Raw genomic sequence first — 17,326 nt, 5'->3', positions numbered from 1 at the left:
AATTCTAAACTCTAACATTTTTTAAATCAAATCGACACACATTAGCATAAATTACATCAAATTAATAAAGAAAAAGTGTTGAATATACCTCCAAGTGTAGAATGTGTATCGTAATAGTGATCAGTGGTGATAGTTTTGACTGAAAATAGCTTGACCTGAGGTAGAGAGCTTGACCTGAGGTAGAGAGAGAGAGGGTGGTGATCTCGTGTTAGAAAAAGGGTAATCTCGTGATGTTTTGGAAGTGTTACCCAATAAGGAAAGAAAAAAAAAAAAAAAAACAAGGAAGTCACTGGTAGCAGGAGGGGTGGGGGTGGGGGTGGGGGTGTGGGGTGTAAAACCCTACTTCGCCATGTTTTCTTAGAAGAAAAAAAAAATCAATGTGCAAAAAAAAAGATAGAAAACTCATAGAAACCATATAGGTATTTAATTGTGGGCATGGTGGCCGATGGAATTAGTCCCAAAACAAAATTAATTAAAGATTTTTGAAGCAGTAATGATTGCTGAAGCAATGATTACCCATCATCTATTAGTACTATTACCCTGGTTCATTTTTTGTGCTGTCGATGTAGAGCTCAGCAGACTCATTATTTGCGAGTTATTTTTTCACTCTTCTTTTTATGCGCGCTGTTCAACAATCTGTTAACAGAAGGGCCCCACTTTGATCACGCCAAAACCCATCTGGTCACGTGAAAAGAGAGGTCCGCGTCCGCATCATCTTCTACTGCAGGCGCATGCACACCAAGATTAACATCTCATAAGGCATAAGGGCCTCGGCCTTGACACGCGCGCCGAATACTGACACGGGCGAAAGCAGTTTTGCCTCTCATTGGATGGTTTCTGGACAGAGACAGTTACACAACAGTAACAAATCAACTGCCACGTGGCACAGAGAATCAATTGTTGTCATGCTAAGCAATAATAAATTTAATATCAATATCTAATTAATATATATTTATTGTATCATTAACATTACTGGTTAAAATCATGCTAAAAAATAATTGTAAATCTCAGATAAATGGTTTATCAATTTACCATTAAATTAACCATTTTTTGTTTGTTAATTTAAGAGTGTATAATTTATGTATTTTAATCAAATAATTTTATATTTTTTTGTGATAGGATCTAGAACCTTTAAATCAGGTCCACATAAGCATTGAGCTGTAGGTTTAGTCAACTAATTTCAAAATAAAAAATTACTGATTGTTTCTTTAATTATTTAGATTTGTAGTTATTTAGTTTTTTTCTTTATAATGATTTGTGTTCTTATTTATGGGATTATTTTGTTTTGTTAAATTTATTAATTTTTTATATTTTAATATTATTTTGTAACCATGTACGAGGGTTTTTTTAAAGTTTTATATTTATATATATATATATATATATATATGTATGTATATATATAAATAACGGTTTTGATTTTAGTTATAAAATTTGATGGATTAATCTAATATTTTATTGATTTAAAATCTAGATTCATCTAAATTATAAAAATATATAAAAAACTAATTAATTTAGTTTAATACATTAAAAATCCGAATTAATTTATAATTTAAAACCGATCAAAAACCCATGAAATACATGGATACATGGTGTTACTTGATGCTTTTCTCTCTTATTCGTGCATAAATCATGAGTGGTGAGACATGGGAGACTAGTCCATTTATTTATAATCATAACTTATTTTTTTATTCCATCTACTGTGAGTGTCAAATTCGTAAATTAATAATAATAAAAAAAAGGCAATGAGCTGAGCACCCTCCAACATACTTAGGTGACCGTTCTCCCTTGCGATTTTCTCAGGTTTTACTTCTTCCCGGGTTCAACCAAACCAAAAAAGACCACCTCCAGTTTCAGTGCTCGTCTCCACCTTCAACCTCTGTCCTGATCTGATCTGACCGATTTCAACTCCAACTGCTCCCATTTAAACCCAAGTTTCTGTTTTTTCCGATCCCAAACAACTGTAGCTTTCGCTGATTTCCGAAAGCTACTGATCCAGTCACTTTTGTGGTTATCATCATCCATCGCACTTTCTTTTTATGAAAAATTAGACTTCTACCGGAAAACTTTCAGCTTTACTATTTATTGTCTAGCTATCCAAGAAACAACCATTGATCACTTCCTACTGATGCAGCCACTTTGTTAGAGACTAGAGGTATGACTTCAGGTACGAGACTACCAACATGGAAAGAAAGAGAGAACAACAAGAGAAGAGAACGGAGAAGAAGAGCCATTGCAGCAAAGATCTTTTCTGGGTTACGAATGTATGGCAACTTCAAGCTTCCAAAGCACTGTGACAATAATGAAGTCCTTAAAGCCCTCTGCAACGAGGCTGGTTGGGCCGTCGAGCCCGATGGCACCACTTACCGCAAGGTACTTTACTCACACAGTCACCTTCTGTATTTTATTTCTGCTTGACTTTAGTTTTACGCTTTAGGAAGCAAAACTTGAAAAAATCCGCAGTTTTGGTGTTCAAGTTTCGTTATCAATTTGCTTATTCCCTGGACATTAATTTTGGGTTACTTGTAGTTTTGATTAGTTTTGTCTGTTTAGTGGCATTAGCTAGGTGCCTCTCTTGTGTATATTTAGTATCATTCATGACTCCTCTGTATATGGCGATAAGCATTAGAAATGACAGAAATTTGTGAAACCAGTTCCTGCAATTCATTATCCTTGCTGAATTCTGCCTAAAGCTAGCTTTGTGAGGCTGATTATGGTGCATGTTAGCAGAATTATACTATTGCATGCTAACATGTTTGATTTCCATAGCAGTAGTGGTGGCGTTGCTGAGGTATTTTTCTTCTTTCTAAAGCTGGTGTGATCCGTGGGGTTGGATTCGTTTGCTGATTTTTTTTTTTTCTCTTTGGTCTTTCTGGGGTTTATCTCTCCGGCTCACGTTAGATCGTCAGCCCCGTGCTTTATTGGCTGTTTTTTTTTTTCTTTTGTGTGTGAGGTGTCACCGGCGTACGTTATATCTGGTCAGCGCTGTTTAAGCGATCTTGTTTCCTTTTTCAGTTTTGGTTTAGTGATGTCAGTTTTCCTTTCTCGTGAACCACAAGATTCTCTCTTGTCTTTCTTTTGCTAACAACTTTGGACTCCCTTTGGTCTGTTAGAGAGAACATGAAGCAGCAGCACAGAGGTCCTACAAAGACCAAATTGACCTCGAAAACAACACCATACTGACTGCAGCATGTGGATGGTGGTAAAAGGTTAATAGTAATGTTGGACTCTCTTTCATGGATTTGGTTGAGTTGCTTTTAGATCATTGGCAGCAGAAATACAGACCCTTTTTTCAGTTCTGTGCAGTCTCTCATTAGGGAGGGAGGTGTATTTGCTTTGGTTGTGTTCGTGATTGTGCTGCTGCTTCTTTTGTGGAGCTGCACTGGAGTTCATTTATTGTTCATAGAGTCAAAAATAACTTGAACTAAGTTTAGTAAATGATTTCTATCGGGCTTGGAGATTGTTAAAATACTTGTCTTATTTGGTATATGAGTTGTTTAAAGTCACCAATGACCAATCCACTGATGGAGATCACAAGTTGATGGTTCTGTTGGTGGTTGAAATACTTTCAAGTGTTTTAGAACACAATGACCTACACTCCATATGCAAAAGCTTGAGAAGTATGAGAATAACGCTAGTTCTGAGCTAAGAATCTTATCCATCCAGATGTTGGATGTTTGAAGTTCAGGGAAAAGAGATTGACTATGAGTAAATGATCAAGTGGATTGAGCTACCAAGGATAGCTCAAGACTGCAAAATCATCTCCCTGTTTAAGATATAATTTAGAGGAATGAGGCTCTGGGAAGGATGCTGTAGTTGATTGTAGAGGAAGTTTATGGTGATTGTTGAGAGTGATGTTTGTATCTTGGGAAGAAATGACCGGTGGGGACATAACAGTGAGTTGCACGTTCCACAGAAATATATCGAGTTTTATGGACAAAGGATCATCATTTGGGACACTAGATCAACCATGTCTTCCCATTATTATATATTTTAGGAAGTAAATAATTTTCTTAGATGTTTTTCAAAAATGGGGATATTTTACCTTCCTCCCCCTTTAGGTTTTAGTTATTTATTTCCATGTGAACTTGCTGGGTCATTTCTCTAAAGCCTGCTGCAGCCACAATTTGCTTTCAATCCCAGACCATGTTTTTCAGCTGCTTGGTCTTTTTATGCCTTCTTCAGTTATGGGCATGTTTCTATCCTGATACTGTTATGCTAAATGGCATTAGAAACTTCCTCGTCCCTGTTACTGGCATGGTTGAAAACTTAAGGCTCTGCTTGTTAGGCTGGAAAGTATGATTTTGCAATCAAAATAATGTTCTCATTTTTGTTGTTGCTTGGCATAACTTTGCCATAGCATTAGGAGTGCCACTTCATCAAGTGATCTGTGATGAGGTATTTATTACAAAATAATTCTTTATCCTCATAATTCTCTGTAGGGATGCAAACCTGCGGAGCACATGGACATTATTGGTGGTTCTGCTACAGCAAGCCCATGCTCCTCATACCTCCCTAGCCCCTGTGCTTCATATAACCCAAGTCCTGGATCCTCTTCCTTTCCCAGTCCAGTTTCATCCTCCTATGCTGCTAATGCCAATGTGGATGACAATTCCCTCCTCCCGTGGCTCAAAAACCTCTCATCGGCTTCCTCTTCTAAGCTTCCCCATCTATACATCCATGGTGGCTCCATAAGTGCTCCTGTTACGCCTCCCTTGAGCTCTCCAACTGCTAGAACCCCCCGAATAAAAACTGGCTGGGAAGACCAACCAATCCACCCAGGCTGGTGTGGGCAGCACTACTTGCCATCTTCAACTCCACCAAGCCCTGGCCGTCAAATTGTTCCTGATCCAGGATGGTTTGCTGGGATTCGATTGCCACAAGGTGGTCCAACTTCTCCCACATTCAGCCTGGTTGCCTCCAACCCGTTTGGCTTCAAGGAAGAGGCTTTAGCTGGTGGTGGGTCCCGCATGTGGACTCCTGGCCAAAGTGGTACGTGTTCACCTGCTATTGCAGCTGGCTCTGACCATACAGCTGATATTCCCATGGCTGAGGTGATCTCGGACGAGTTTGCATTCCGATGCAATGCAACTGGGCTAGTGAAGCCATGGGAAGGAGAGAGGATCCATGAAGAGTGTGGATCAGATGATCTAGAGCTTACACTTGGGAACTCAAGAACCAGGTGAGCTGGGATGATATTTGATCAAATAGATTAACTCTACTGTCATTTTACTGGATCCATGTTGGGATTCAGATCATCAATGGCAGAAATGAAAACATCCAAGTGATCTCCTTACATGAACTTTCATTTCATGGTTGTGCTACTGAAAATAGAGTTATAGATGGGATCTTGGTGAGTATTAGCACATGCCCCCTTCTTATTTATTTTCTTTTCCCTGTTTCCCGTGTACTTATTTCTAGACAACATGTAGGCAGGTAGACAGGGCTTCAAGGTGAGAATTGGTTTCACACTTGGTTAGTTCCATTGAAGAACTCCTACTACGGGTTGCCAGCCTTCAGTTTCTGGTTTGCCATTGAAAAGTAACGCTCAAGTGAGTGGAATTTGTAATTCAAGGGCCAAACCTGTTGTGCATTCTCTGGCATTAATATGTATTGTTCATATTATCATTTGCATTCCTTTTTAGCTCTTTCTTGTTTTGTTACCTTTTATGCTCTTTCTAAAAGAAAAGAGAGAGAGAGAGAGAGAGAGATGGGCAAAATCAAGCCTTTTATTGCAAGTAGATGGAAGGCATATCATAGAGGGACCACTTTATAGGAGATGATGATTGTCGTGGACCAGATCACTACCACCTTATCACCTGAATTCAAGAAATTAGACTGGGAATATATCATATATCTATATCTTGTGGCCAAAACCTCGAGTGACCTGATCTTTCAGGGCCCCATCTGAGATCTGACCAGGAGTTTTATTTGATAAAGACTGCAGCAAGCCTCCATTGTGAGCTAGGCCCCTTCGATTAACCATTTCAATCAAGTCTTTTACAAATGTTTTGATGTCCTCCACCTGAGCGTGTTCGTGGTGGAAAATGCTTCTCGGCTTTTGTATTTGCGGGGAGAGAGAGAGGGACCTCTTACATACAATCGTTAATGCTGTGTTCATCAGCAATGAATTATTGGGCTGGAATTGTAATGGCCATATAGATTATAGCAGCACCATGCATGTGTGCCAATATTTTGTTAACTGTACAATCACTCACAAACCATTGCTTCAAGGGGGTCATAGAATAAGCGAAGAAACTTCAAATTATTCAGGCCACCTCCCAAGCACTAAATTTATATACTTTTTCAGACACTATATTTATTTGATCACCTCTCAAACTTTCCAAAAAGATTCGAGAGAGCATGGTAAAGCATGGAAGCAGCAGGAGGCCCGGGCAGTGACCCCAGAAGAATATCTGATGCATTCATGGATGCACCATAAAATCTTGCATTTTCCTGTGTTCGAGTTGCAAGTATACTTCCTTCAAGTGAGCATCCAACAAATGCACCTGCATTGTTGATTAGAGTCTAATTAGAACATTAAAATTGATTTCCTTCTCAAGAAAGGAAAAAGAATAACGATTGAGGGTTAAGCAGATTCTACCACTTTAGATAATTAACATAAATCGAACAGTTAAAATCAGTATGGTTTGTCATTTAAAAAATCAAAAACTATACGGTGGCCTTAAACATGAAAATCAAGACAAGGAGAACAAACAAAAGATAAGCGTTTATGGGATGGGAAGAACATGTGTTGGAGAGCTAGTCTTGCTTAAGGAGTAAATTATAAAATATATATCCATTTGACATGGACCACAATTTCTTGACATGTTCAAGGAAACGTAAAGAAAGCTAGCATATCATTCATACTGGATTCACTGTGTGTTTGATAAAGTGGGTTGGAAGTGATTTTCATCTGAAAAAGCACCAAATTGATGCTTTTTTAGATTATAGTTTTCAGATTTTTGACATGTTTCAAAACCATCGGAAAAACATCCCGTAAGGCAACAATTTGGTGCCTTTTCAACCCCAACACACTTCAAAAATCACTTGAACCACGGCACTAAACCATCTCAAACAATGCAACAGCAATTTCAGTATCATACTTGAAACAATCAAGAGGGTATGCATGCATGGCCATGAAAGAAGTCATATTTTTCAGTCAAGACAGCAGCTATAATATGAAAGTAGAAACACTGTTGATATAATAGTAGTATGAGGTTTATCCAAAAAAATAAAATAAAAATAGCCAAACCACCATCGCCGTGAAATAAGTCATAGTACCTTTACTGCAGCTATAAGTGTAACAGGTAGCCAAACCACCATCACCACCCCTTAAATCAGCTTCAGCAGCCCGTCCAACAATGCCAACAGCTGCACTCAAACCAGCTCCAACTGAGAAGTGCAGATTTCCACTGAATGTTTTAACAGCACCCAAAGTTCTCAGCACAATTATGAAATCAGTAAATTCCCCTCCAACCTGTTAAAAATTGCAAAAGAAAACAAAAGGTGATCTTGTGATGTGTGCCATTTAATCTGCGAAAGGATTCACATGAACTCTCAATAATCAATTATAAAAATGAAGCAAGGCAATGGTCTGGTTCACTGTATCCCAAAAAAACAAAACACAAAAAAAGGAGAGGAAGAAGACAAACTTGAGAGACTGGATCAGCCAATGCTTCGAAAACAAAGTTCTATATTATAAGGAATTTCTACCATACTAGTTGGGGTTTGTTGCATAAATCATTTTTCTCCATTTTGTTTTTTGGACCAAAATTTATGTGGAAGTTCTATGGTAAAAACCATTCTAACTAATTCAACTCATTCCACCTTCTATTTGCCTCATTTAATTTATTTGATATAATTACTACTCTGCAATGGCACATTCATAGCCTCACATAGAACATGGCCACCTTTGACAATAATTCATTAACTTGTCCTCAATGGATGCTCCATTTCCTTGACGTTAACATGGCCAAGCCATATAATTTTACCCTCATTACAAATGCACTCATTCTTTATCCTTTCTTTTTTTTTCTGCTGACATTCGCATCATCACAATCTCATCTCAGCTATTTCCCACTTTATGGACAAGGTACTTCTTTGGCACTTAAAACTATTAATCATAGAATATAGCTACAGTTTTTTTTATCTGGTTGAAGGAAGGATGTTTATGAAATGCAAAGAAGTGATGGACAAGGTCCTTGTTTGGGTGGGCAGACATATACTCAGCGGGAAATAAGGATGCATCCCTTTCTTCTAGGCTCACAATTCCAATTGTAAGGGAAAGGAAACAATTTCTTCTATTTCACCTTTCATTCATTGGTTTGATCTGCTCTCTCCTGCCCTGACAAAACAGCTAGAGAGAAGGATTGCTTAATCATTCTCCTCTCCGACATTCCCAATTACTCTTTCCATCTCTATTTTCCATCCTTCCACCAACATTCAACTTAGCAGGGACTACACCATAGCTTAGTGCTTAAGCAACACTGCTCCACTGGTGTATAGCCTCTCTATCTATACAAAATAAGTGCAATCAATCTCAAAATCCCTTGATTTAAGGCAAAGCAGTCGAGCAACATTGAATCTAAAATGCAGACACAACTCAGACTCATAATTCATCAAATAAGAGTCGAATTATCGCTGGATTTTAGATGCAAACAATCCCCAAACCCCTCAATCTGAAGCAAAGCAGTTGAGCAAAAATTGCATCTAAAAGTCAGCAACAGTTCAGACTCAGATTTCATAAATATACCTGTATCCTGTAATGTTGACAGGGATGCCACAGGTCCAAAATGAAGTCTATGATGACATACATTCAACTACAAAATCTGAAATTTTCTTGAACAAAAACTAAATCAATGAATCCAATTTTCATTATTGTTCTGAGATTAGCTTAACTATGGATCATGTTTTAGGTGCTTATGGAACTGAGGGAGAAATACAATTTTCATGCAATATTCAAGGAGATAGACAGTTCTAGATGTATCAGATAATTGCTATCTTTACCTGAGCTCCCCAGCCCATGCCAAAGGAAGAAATGGCTGATGGTGGAGACCAGGAACCATCCTCCCTACGAGAAACAACTAGTCCCGTCCCAATGTTGTACGTCACCATTACACCAACCTTTGCAATTGTAAGGATTGCAAGGCCTTTTGCTTGTTTCAATATAGAATCCGGTATGGACTTCTCAGGCAGTAGAGAACCAACCTGAGCAATGTGAAAACTGAAGGTATATAACTAATCATCAACATGAGTTATCACATTAATGCTACACTCTCATTAATTAATGATACTACAAAAACAACTTTATGACAGGAAAGGCTCAACAGGGAAGCCATCATCATTGAACTCAGTAAAAGTTTCAATAGGCCAAAATTTAATCATAACAATCAGTATAATTAAAGCACCTCTACATATTACATAAAAGGAATAAGATTTCTCTGCACACTACTCCAACAAGAGGTTTGCATTTGACGAAGCTTTAAGTGCTTTTTTTTCTAGACTCTTATTTCTATTTATTTATTCACCTTTTGAGCTCTCAACAATGATGCGATCCACTCAAACAGCTTCATGAATCATTTAAACTGAATTCAGATGATAGCTAAAGATGTCACTGTTACCTTAGCATAACCCTGAATGGTGTTCGTGGCCTTGTAAATCTCATACTCCATGGACTGGCCCCATGGGAAATTGAGCCATGATCTCAAAGTACTGAGGTCAGTTAGATCTTGTGTTGGCAACTGAGCAGCGCGACTTTCATGGTCCTTCAAGTATGATTGCACTGACTCAAGCCGCACACAGCACACATCACAAACACGTTGTGGGTTTCTGGAGCGGAAATTTTTGGGCAACAAGCTTCTCCCCTTTGAGCATTCATTACAAAATATTCCACCACAAAAACGGCAGTGATGCCTGGAGCACATGATGGGATGGAATCTTACATTACACAACATGCAAGCAGAAGCAGAACTATCAGCCAACCACTTTGGAGGCTTGGCTTCAAGAATCTCCCAGCTGTTGCCAAAATTAGCCTCTGTAAGAGTTTGGGCCATCTCACTCCAAGCTTGCTCAAGAAGATGATCTGATATCCAGGAAATTCCACATCTGTGGACATCTCCAGAAGCAATGGCACTCACTTTTCCTCGAGCTGCTACCAACATCTCAGCAACCACATCCCACATGGTCAGCTCCTTATTTTTCTCAAGGAGCTGATTCCAATTTATATCTTCATCAGGGAAGCATCCCCCATTAAGAGGGAGACCTCTACTCCATTCTTGATGTTCACTTTCTGACATTGGTGGAACAGAGACAGGTATCCAAACTCCAGTTTCTTCAGAGTGTGGTGTATCATAAAAAAAAACTTTACCCTGCTTTGAATGGCAGGTCTTTGAAACATTTTCCACACCATTGTTAGCCGTGTCAGGTTGAGACACTTCACTTTCACATTTTCTGAGCAGTGTCCTATCATCTTGTGCAGCAGCATTTTTTGGTATTATATTGCTTTTACATCTATGGTCCTCCATCTCTTCAGAAATCTACCAACAGGACAAAGACCTCAAACTAATTTTTTAATCATCTAGGTACACAAGAAATGAGAAGCAAGGGAAAACAATAAAAGAAAAAAAGTTTTCACATTGTTTTATTTTGCACAAATCAACACTTATTATCAAAGGGTAAACAATTGCACAAAGTCAAATACAGTATACTAGAAACACATCTCATCCTGATAATGAAAAACCATCTAGAAAATGATATTTTATAATATAAGGTAAAGAGCATTGGTAACCATTGATTTATCTTGCTCAAACTAACACATTACTAATGTAATCCAGATTAATGCACCCTAAAGGAATATTGGTAAACACTTCCTTCATAACCATACAAAGTATATTTTAAGCACGTTATTTCCGTGCCAACGCCAACAAGAAAATGATTTGAACAAAAAAAGTTAAATAAAAATCCATCATCCTTAAAAGACCACGAGTAGAAATTTCTGAAGGACACGAATTAAACCCTTACAAAAAACGAAAAACAAGAACAAAAACAAATTCCAGTTTAATGAATCACACTCTTCAAAATCTGTTTTGCTTCATCCTGGATATCACATAGCCCTTGAACCAATTGAAGCATCGAATTGCATGTAGAAACAGCAAAAAGGGATGGCTTCATCATCAAAACAAACCATCTTAGCATTCTAACATAGTTTCTTAAAGCATTAGAACCTCCCTAAGAAGGCCAAAGCGCACCCTTTCTTCTATTTGTTTTTCTAAAACAAAAATACACATATCCAGTTAATAGTGACGCAGAAAACTTCTCTATCTTCCCTGATTAACATTTACCAGATACAATTAGAACAATCCCTTTTGATTTAAAATGTTTTACCATCAATCACATCTTAGCTACCTTGATTAGATTGGTTTGCATCACTCCAAAAGCACAGCTCATCTGGCAGTTAATCCATTCAAACTATAGAAAGCATATTCACTAACAGTGACGGTAAAGCTTAATCCTTTGCTTAATATACTAAAATTCAATTAACAAAATTCAGTGAATTTTCAGATTTGTCAACCAAACATGGAGGACCCCCAGTACAATATTTAACATGCAGAATATAGTATTCTATACAAAAATCTCAAAACTTTCTTGTGGTTTCTTAGCAAACAAACAGAGAAGAATTAAAACAAGTGACAGAGCGAGTTAGACTTACCAAGTGAGAGAGAGATTGAGGCTGGTAATCATCTAATTGGATTTTAGGGTATTGTATATGTCCCTCCATTTTTTTTTTTAATGTAAAATACCTTAATAAAAGAACACAAGCTCCTTCTATAGATGATAAAGTTTCACAGAGAATAAAGTCACAGAACCGAACCGAACCGTTTTGAGCCCTTCCGAGTTAGGCCCGGTTTGTTCTTTCAACTCCTCCCGGTACGAGAGCAAGTAACCCGATCAACCTCTCAACAAACACCCATTACCCAATCAGAGAAGAAAGATTATTATTAAGATTTGTTGCTTTCTAAGTTTTTTCCATTGGTCCAAGAGGCGCGATTATAAAATTTGCTTGAGCATTAAACGCCTCGTAGAGTCTTTCGTCTCGCGATCTTCCCTTATAATATTTATGAAATAACCTTAGTTAAGTTATAAATATCTATTAATCATGTTCTCTAATTTATCAACACGTGTATCATCATCTTCCATTTCACTTTTTTAAAATAGGTCAACATTATTATACATACAAGTAAAGGGTTTGGAGAAATCATTCCCCATACCCAAAAACACTGTACAGGGTGTTCTTCTTCTTCTTCTTCTTTTTGTATTTTTTTTTTTTCAAACTTTCATTTTTTTTCTTTTTTTTTGTTGTTTTTTTTTCCAAAATTACTTTTTTTTTTCAACTTTCCTCTATTTTTTTTCATTTATTTTTTTTAAAATTATTTTTGTTGATTTTACTTTTTAAATATTGAGTTGGTTCAAAATTTCGCTTTGTAATTTTTTTCTTTTAAAATATTGTGGATTTCTGCGTTGTTTTCCCCATATTTTTTTCTTTTTTATTTTTTTATTTTTCAAAATTATATTTTTTTATTGTTTTTAATATTGAGTTAATTGAGAATTTAGTTTTGTAAATTTTTTTAAAACATTGTTGATTGCTACCATGTTTCTCTACATGGTTTTTTTTATGATTTTCTCTGAATTTTTTTTTTTAATATTGAGCTGGTTAAAAATTACAGTTACAATATGTGAGGAAAACACTGTAACTTTCCTCGCAAATTATTGTGGATTGCTACAGTGTTTTTTTCCACATGGTTTTTTTCTGCTTTGTTATGTTTTTTTTTCTAAAATTGTCTTTCTCAATTTTATTTTTTAAAATATTAAGCTGATTAAAAATTGCAATTACAAGTAAATACAAGGTTTCCTCACAAAACACTATGGATTGATATAGTTTTTCCTCACATAGTTTTTTTTTCAATTTCTTTTGTGTTTTCATTGTTTGTAATATTTTTTTCTAAAATTATCTTCGTTGACTTTTTATTTAATATTAAGTTGGTTATAATTTAACTTTGTAATAAAGCTTAATCATGTGGAGAAAGCATTGTAGCTTTCCTCACAAAACATTGTGGATTGCTATAGTATCTCTCTACATGTTTTTTTTTCTTATAATTTTTTCAAAATTATTTTTGTCAATTTTATTTTTTTAATATTGAGCTGTTTGAGAATTACAATTACAGGTCATTACAAATAAAGCTAAATCATATGGGGAAGCACTGTAGTTTTCATTACAAAATACTATGAATTGTTACAATGTTTCTAACATGATTTTTTCCCCCTTTTTTGTGTTTTTTTTCTAAAATTGTTTCTGTCGATTTTTTTTAATATTGAGCTGATTAAGAATTTAGCTTTATAATTTTTTTTTCTTTAAAACACTGTGAATTGTTGTAGTGTTTTCCTATATGATTTTTTCCAAAAAAAAATTTATTGATTTTTTTTAAATATTGAGTTGGTTAAAAATTATAATTACAATAAAGCTAAATCATATGGGGAAAGCGTTGTAGTTTTTCTCACAAAATATTGTGGATTGCTACAATATTTCTCTAAATTGTTTTTTATTTTATTTTATTGGGGAAAGCATTATAGTTTTCCTCACAAAACATTGTCAATTGCTACAATGTTTTTTCTCATAGGTTTTTTTCCTTCCAAAATTATCTTTGTTGGTTTTTTTTAATATTAAGTTGGTAGAGAATTTAGCTTTGTAATTTTATTTTTTTGCTTTTTATTAACAGAAAAGCTAAATCATGTGGCGAAAACACTGTATCTTTCTTTACAAAACACCGTGGATTGCTACAAATCATTTTGTTCAGTCTCTAAGTTTTTTTATCACCAACACAACGTTTATTTCTCCGTCATGAAATATTTGCTCTATCATACCTTTTAGTTTATATTACTTATCTAGTGCTGGTTCACAATTATAACACTATCAAGTGCATTTGTTTTATAAGCCCGCAACAGCACGCGGGCATGTCATCTTGTCTAAACTATATTATGTTTATGAAGTGTCTTACTTACATCAAGAATTATGTATCTCATTATCGACATACTCCTTGTTAATCATTATAGAATATTTGAGAAAAATATCTCTATCATTTTTTAGAAAACATATCAAACAATAGTTAAACATAAAACCCTTAGTAAAAGAATTTGTATAAGCTTCAAAGTTCAATCGATATTTAATCTAATCTTCATCCATGGTTTATCCCTTTCCTTTCCAGAAGATTTTATCTCTGAATAGATTGCTCAAGGCTACACTCATGTTCATATTAAAGCTACACATGGATGAAAAAGACTCATAGCGATCACTCAGTTTGCAGCACTTGACTCTTGTTTTATCAAATATTACCAAATTTATCTAGCTACTCTTCAAATAACATTAAATGTAGGAATGTGTTTTTAACACTTTTTTAAAATTACTACATCCCTCTTTTATGTCTTAGTCTTATTAGAGCTATCAAGGCACAAGTTTATATCACCGGTGCCCACATGATAACCAACACTTAGTTAGACACTTTTCTTGCTTAATTTTCTTACCGGGTCAAAAATCATGCTCTTATCTTGTTGACTCCTTTTCCAATAAAAAACTACTTTTTGCTAAATGTTGAAGCAGGACAAACTCTAAAATATATTTTAGTCCCTCAATGGCTTACTAGAGATGAGCTTGTTTAACTTCTACTAAACTCTTGAGTTACAATTATGAAGAGTTTCATAACACTATTTAACACATACAAAATTCTAACTTAATGTTTATGTCATCCAAATTTCTTTCTCAAAAGATTTAAAGGCTTCAGCATAAAAATATATCTATTAATAAATATATGATTATTAAATAAGCTTCTCACCTTTATTTATTTATTTATATTCGACATTTTATATTTGATAGTCATCTTGTTTATGAAGTATAATTAGATGATGGACATATAAATTGTTTTGATCCATTTGGTTGCACTTGTTCTTCCTACCTTTTAAGCCATTTTTCAAATGATCTAGATTTTAGCTCTTATAGACGAAGGAAAAACATCCACTTCCTAATAGTATCTTCAAAAAAATATATAAAAAGTGATGCAAATCTCGTATTCACGTGGTCATGCAACTAATAATCAAGATTGAGATTTAATCCTGGAAAGCTGAAAGAAATTTGATAGGAGTGTAACACAATAAAAACCATTAGCTGGGTGGAGAAAAAATGGATATTTATACCCTAATTTTCCATTAATTACACATTGGCCCCCATTTGTATTTAATTATCTTTTATTCCACCTCATTTCCCTCTAATAACTTTATGCTTTGTAACTTCTTTTTTATCCAATTTTGTGCCTTCATTTATCTAATTTTATTTCATCTAACTTGATCCAATTTATTTCTCAAACTAAAAATAAATTTCTTTTATATCTTTTTAGGAAAATATTTAACAATAAAAGTCAATGTATAAATTTGTCAAAAACAAAAAGGCATAAATACAATTGGCTAATTGTTCAATTTTTTTTAGCATGGGGTAAATAAGTATTTGTACTGTTTATAAAAAAAATAAAAAGATGAAAATAACCCCTAACAAATCTTTATTGACTAATTGACCTCTGAAAAAGATGAAATCACCCTCAAAATTAAGACAAACAAAATTTTCTTCAAAGGATGAGATCGTAATTTTAAAGTCATAATGAATAGTCTTTTGTGTCTGTGTGCTAAGTAAAATCTATAGTATTTTAGTAGTGCATTTTATATGTTCTGTTAATTGTAAGTAGCTTGTTAGCCCGTGCTACGCTTAAGTTAGAGTAATATTTATTTCAAACGTAAAAAAAGTCATGGTATTGCTAGCGTGTCTAAAAAAAAATAGATTTTAATTATTAATTTAAAATCAACTCCATATTGAATGATATTTTTATCTAATGTTTAGATGGAAACATATTAGATTTATGGGTCTGTTTGTTTCTGTGTTTCAAAAGCGCTTTTGAAAAAAAATGAATTTTTATTTTTTTATTAACTTCAAATTAATATGTTTTTAGTGTTTTCAAATCATTTTGATGTGCTGATGTCAAAAATAATTTTTTAAAAATAAAAAATATTATTGGGATGCATTTTGGCACGAAAAGTTATTTGAAAAGCAACCGCAACTACACTGCCAAACAAGCTTAAATCAATCTAGGTTGACTTGTAAAACTTACGAAGATCATCTTAAAAAAAAAAAAAAAAACCTAGAAAGCTAAATCTCAATCTCACTCAATGTTGAATGATGAAATTGGTAAAAAACAAAAACCAGTTAAAAAAAAAAAAAGTGAACTTGAGCAACCAATCTATTTTGTGATGCAAGTTATGCACGCCATCAGATTCAATAATTTTTTTATCTCATAAATTATTTTTCACTTAATAGATTTATATGTCAATAAAGCGCATGAGAATTGTTTTGTATAAAATAGTTTTTAAAAAAGAAAAAAACATGATAGTTGTGTGTGATTAAGATAACAAAAGTAGATTATTGATAACAAATGGTCAAATTGTGTTTTTTTGGTTTTAAGTTAAATAAATAAATAAAATACATCATCAATAACAAATAGTGAATTTTTTTTTAAACATTTTTTTAAACATTGAGGTACAAAAAAGAAAAAAAAAATAATAGACTAGATGTTATGGCGTAACTTGTCAAGCTTACAATCCGGGTTATAGACTCTACCGGGTTTGATATTTTTTTTCATAAATCTATAATTAACCTAAATATACTAAAAAAATAAATAAAAGGGCTTAAAAATAACCCAACAATGCAAACCTATGGGCTAACGTCCTAGGCCTGTGAAAAGAAGAACCTTGGTGCTTTGGCCTTTAAGCTCAGACTTGTATGCTTGTGCATGTAATTTTTTTTTTCTCATTTAAAGGGATAGGCAGCTTATCATCTGCTATTATTTTTTGAAAATAAAAAAAAAACAAACAATATGTCATCTGTTGTGCATATGACATGTTGTTTGCCAACTCAGATTTCAGACATCACTATGGTAGCTAAAAAATTAGACCTGTTGTTTTTTTATGAAAAAAAATATTTTTTCAACCTATTTTAACCCTAAAACACTATACAAATACTCTTAAAACATCAACATACCAATATATCAACATAATAAACAAAAAAAGATCCAAATCACAAAATCAACCTAAATAAAAATTCTTATTCTCAATTTAGATGTTGTTTTTAAGTGTATTGAGTTTCAGAACAACTTTAAGTTTTTTTTTTTATTGAATGCATCCTGTTGACACTAATTTCAACCATTTTAATGGTTGAAATAGGTGTTAACAATGATTT

The 17,326-nt window shown here is 34.4% G+C and overlaps 2 protein-coding genes across 3 annotated transcripts; one reads left to right on the top strand and one right to left on the bottom strand.

The window, feature by feature from the left end:
• The first annotated feature begins 1,716 nt into the window (after positions 1–1,716).
• LOC118038280 (BES1/BZR1 homolog protein 4) lies at positions 1,717–5,631 on the top strand. 2 transcript variants are annotated; one of them, XR_004685742.2, is made up of 3 exons: positions 1,717–2,370; positions 4,440–5,350; positions 5,430–5,631. XR_004685742.2 is itself a non-coding variant. In XM_035044594.2 (2 exons), the coding sequence occupies exons 1-2, from the start codon at positions 2,155–2,157 to the stop codon at positions 5,181–5,183; spliced, it is 960 nt and encodes a 319-aa protein (XP_034900485.1). In that variant the 5' UTR covers positions 1,717–2,154; the 3' UTR covers positions 5,184–5,631. The 2 variants fall into 2 exon arrangements, 1 of the variants encoding a protein (XP_034900485.1); XM_035044594.2 differs by having other exon boundaries at positions 4,440–5,631.
• Positions 5,632–6,089: 458 nt separating this feature from the next.
• LOC118038279 (uncharacterized) lies at positions 6,090–12,090 on the bottom strand. Its single transcript, XM_035044591.2, has 5 exons — positions 11,708–12,090; positions 9,621–10,535; positions 9,007–9,207; positions 7,282–7,477; positions 6,090–6,506 (listed from the first exon to the last, which is right to left on the bottom strand). The coding sequence occupies exons 1-5, from the start codon at positions 11,774–11,776 to the stop codon at positions 6,325–6,327; spliced, it is 1,563 nt and encodes a 520-aa protein (XP_034900482.1). The 5' UTR covers positions 11,777–12,090; the 3' UTR covers positions 6,090–6,324.
• Between the last annotated feature and the right edge of the window lie 5,236 nt (positions 12,091–17,326).

The sequence above is a fragment of the Populus alba genome, chromosome 11 (assembly GCF_005239225.2).
Source record: "Populus alba chromosome 11, ASM523922v2, whole genome shotgun sequence".
Classification (NCBI taxonomy): Eukaryota; Viridiplantae; Streptophyta; class Magnoliopsida; order Malpighiales; family Salicaceae; genus Populus; species Populus alba.
The sequence above is the reverse complement of the archived record's forward strand: the minus strand, read 5'-3'. Positions and strand labels throughout refer to the sequence as shown.

Bases quoted from the DNA above. Each gene is read 5' to 3' on its own strand.
- LOC118038280 (XM_035044594.2), top strand. From the start codon at position 2,155: ATGACTTCAGGTACGAGACTACCAACATGGAAAGAAAGAGAGAACAAC. The intron at 2,371-4,439 runs GTACTTTACTCA...AATTCTCTGTAG, and splicing joins ATGGCACCACTTACCGCAAG to GGATGCAAACCTGCGGAGCA.
- LOC118038279 (XM_035044591.2), bottom strand. From the start codon at position 11,776: ATGGAGGGACATATACAATACCCTAAAATCCAATTAGATGATTACCAG. The intron at 9,208-9,620 runs GTAACAGTGACA...CACATTGCTCAG, and splicing joins CCATTCAGGGTTATGCTAAG to GTTGGTTCTCTACTGCCTGA. The intron at 6,507-7,281 runs GTACTATGACTT...TCAACAATGCAG, and splicing joins CACTTATAGCTGCAGTAAAG to GTGCATTTGTTGGATGCTCA.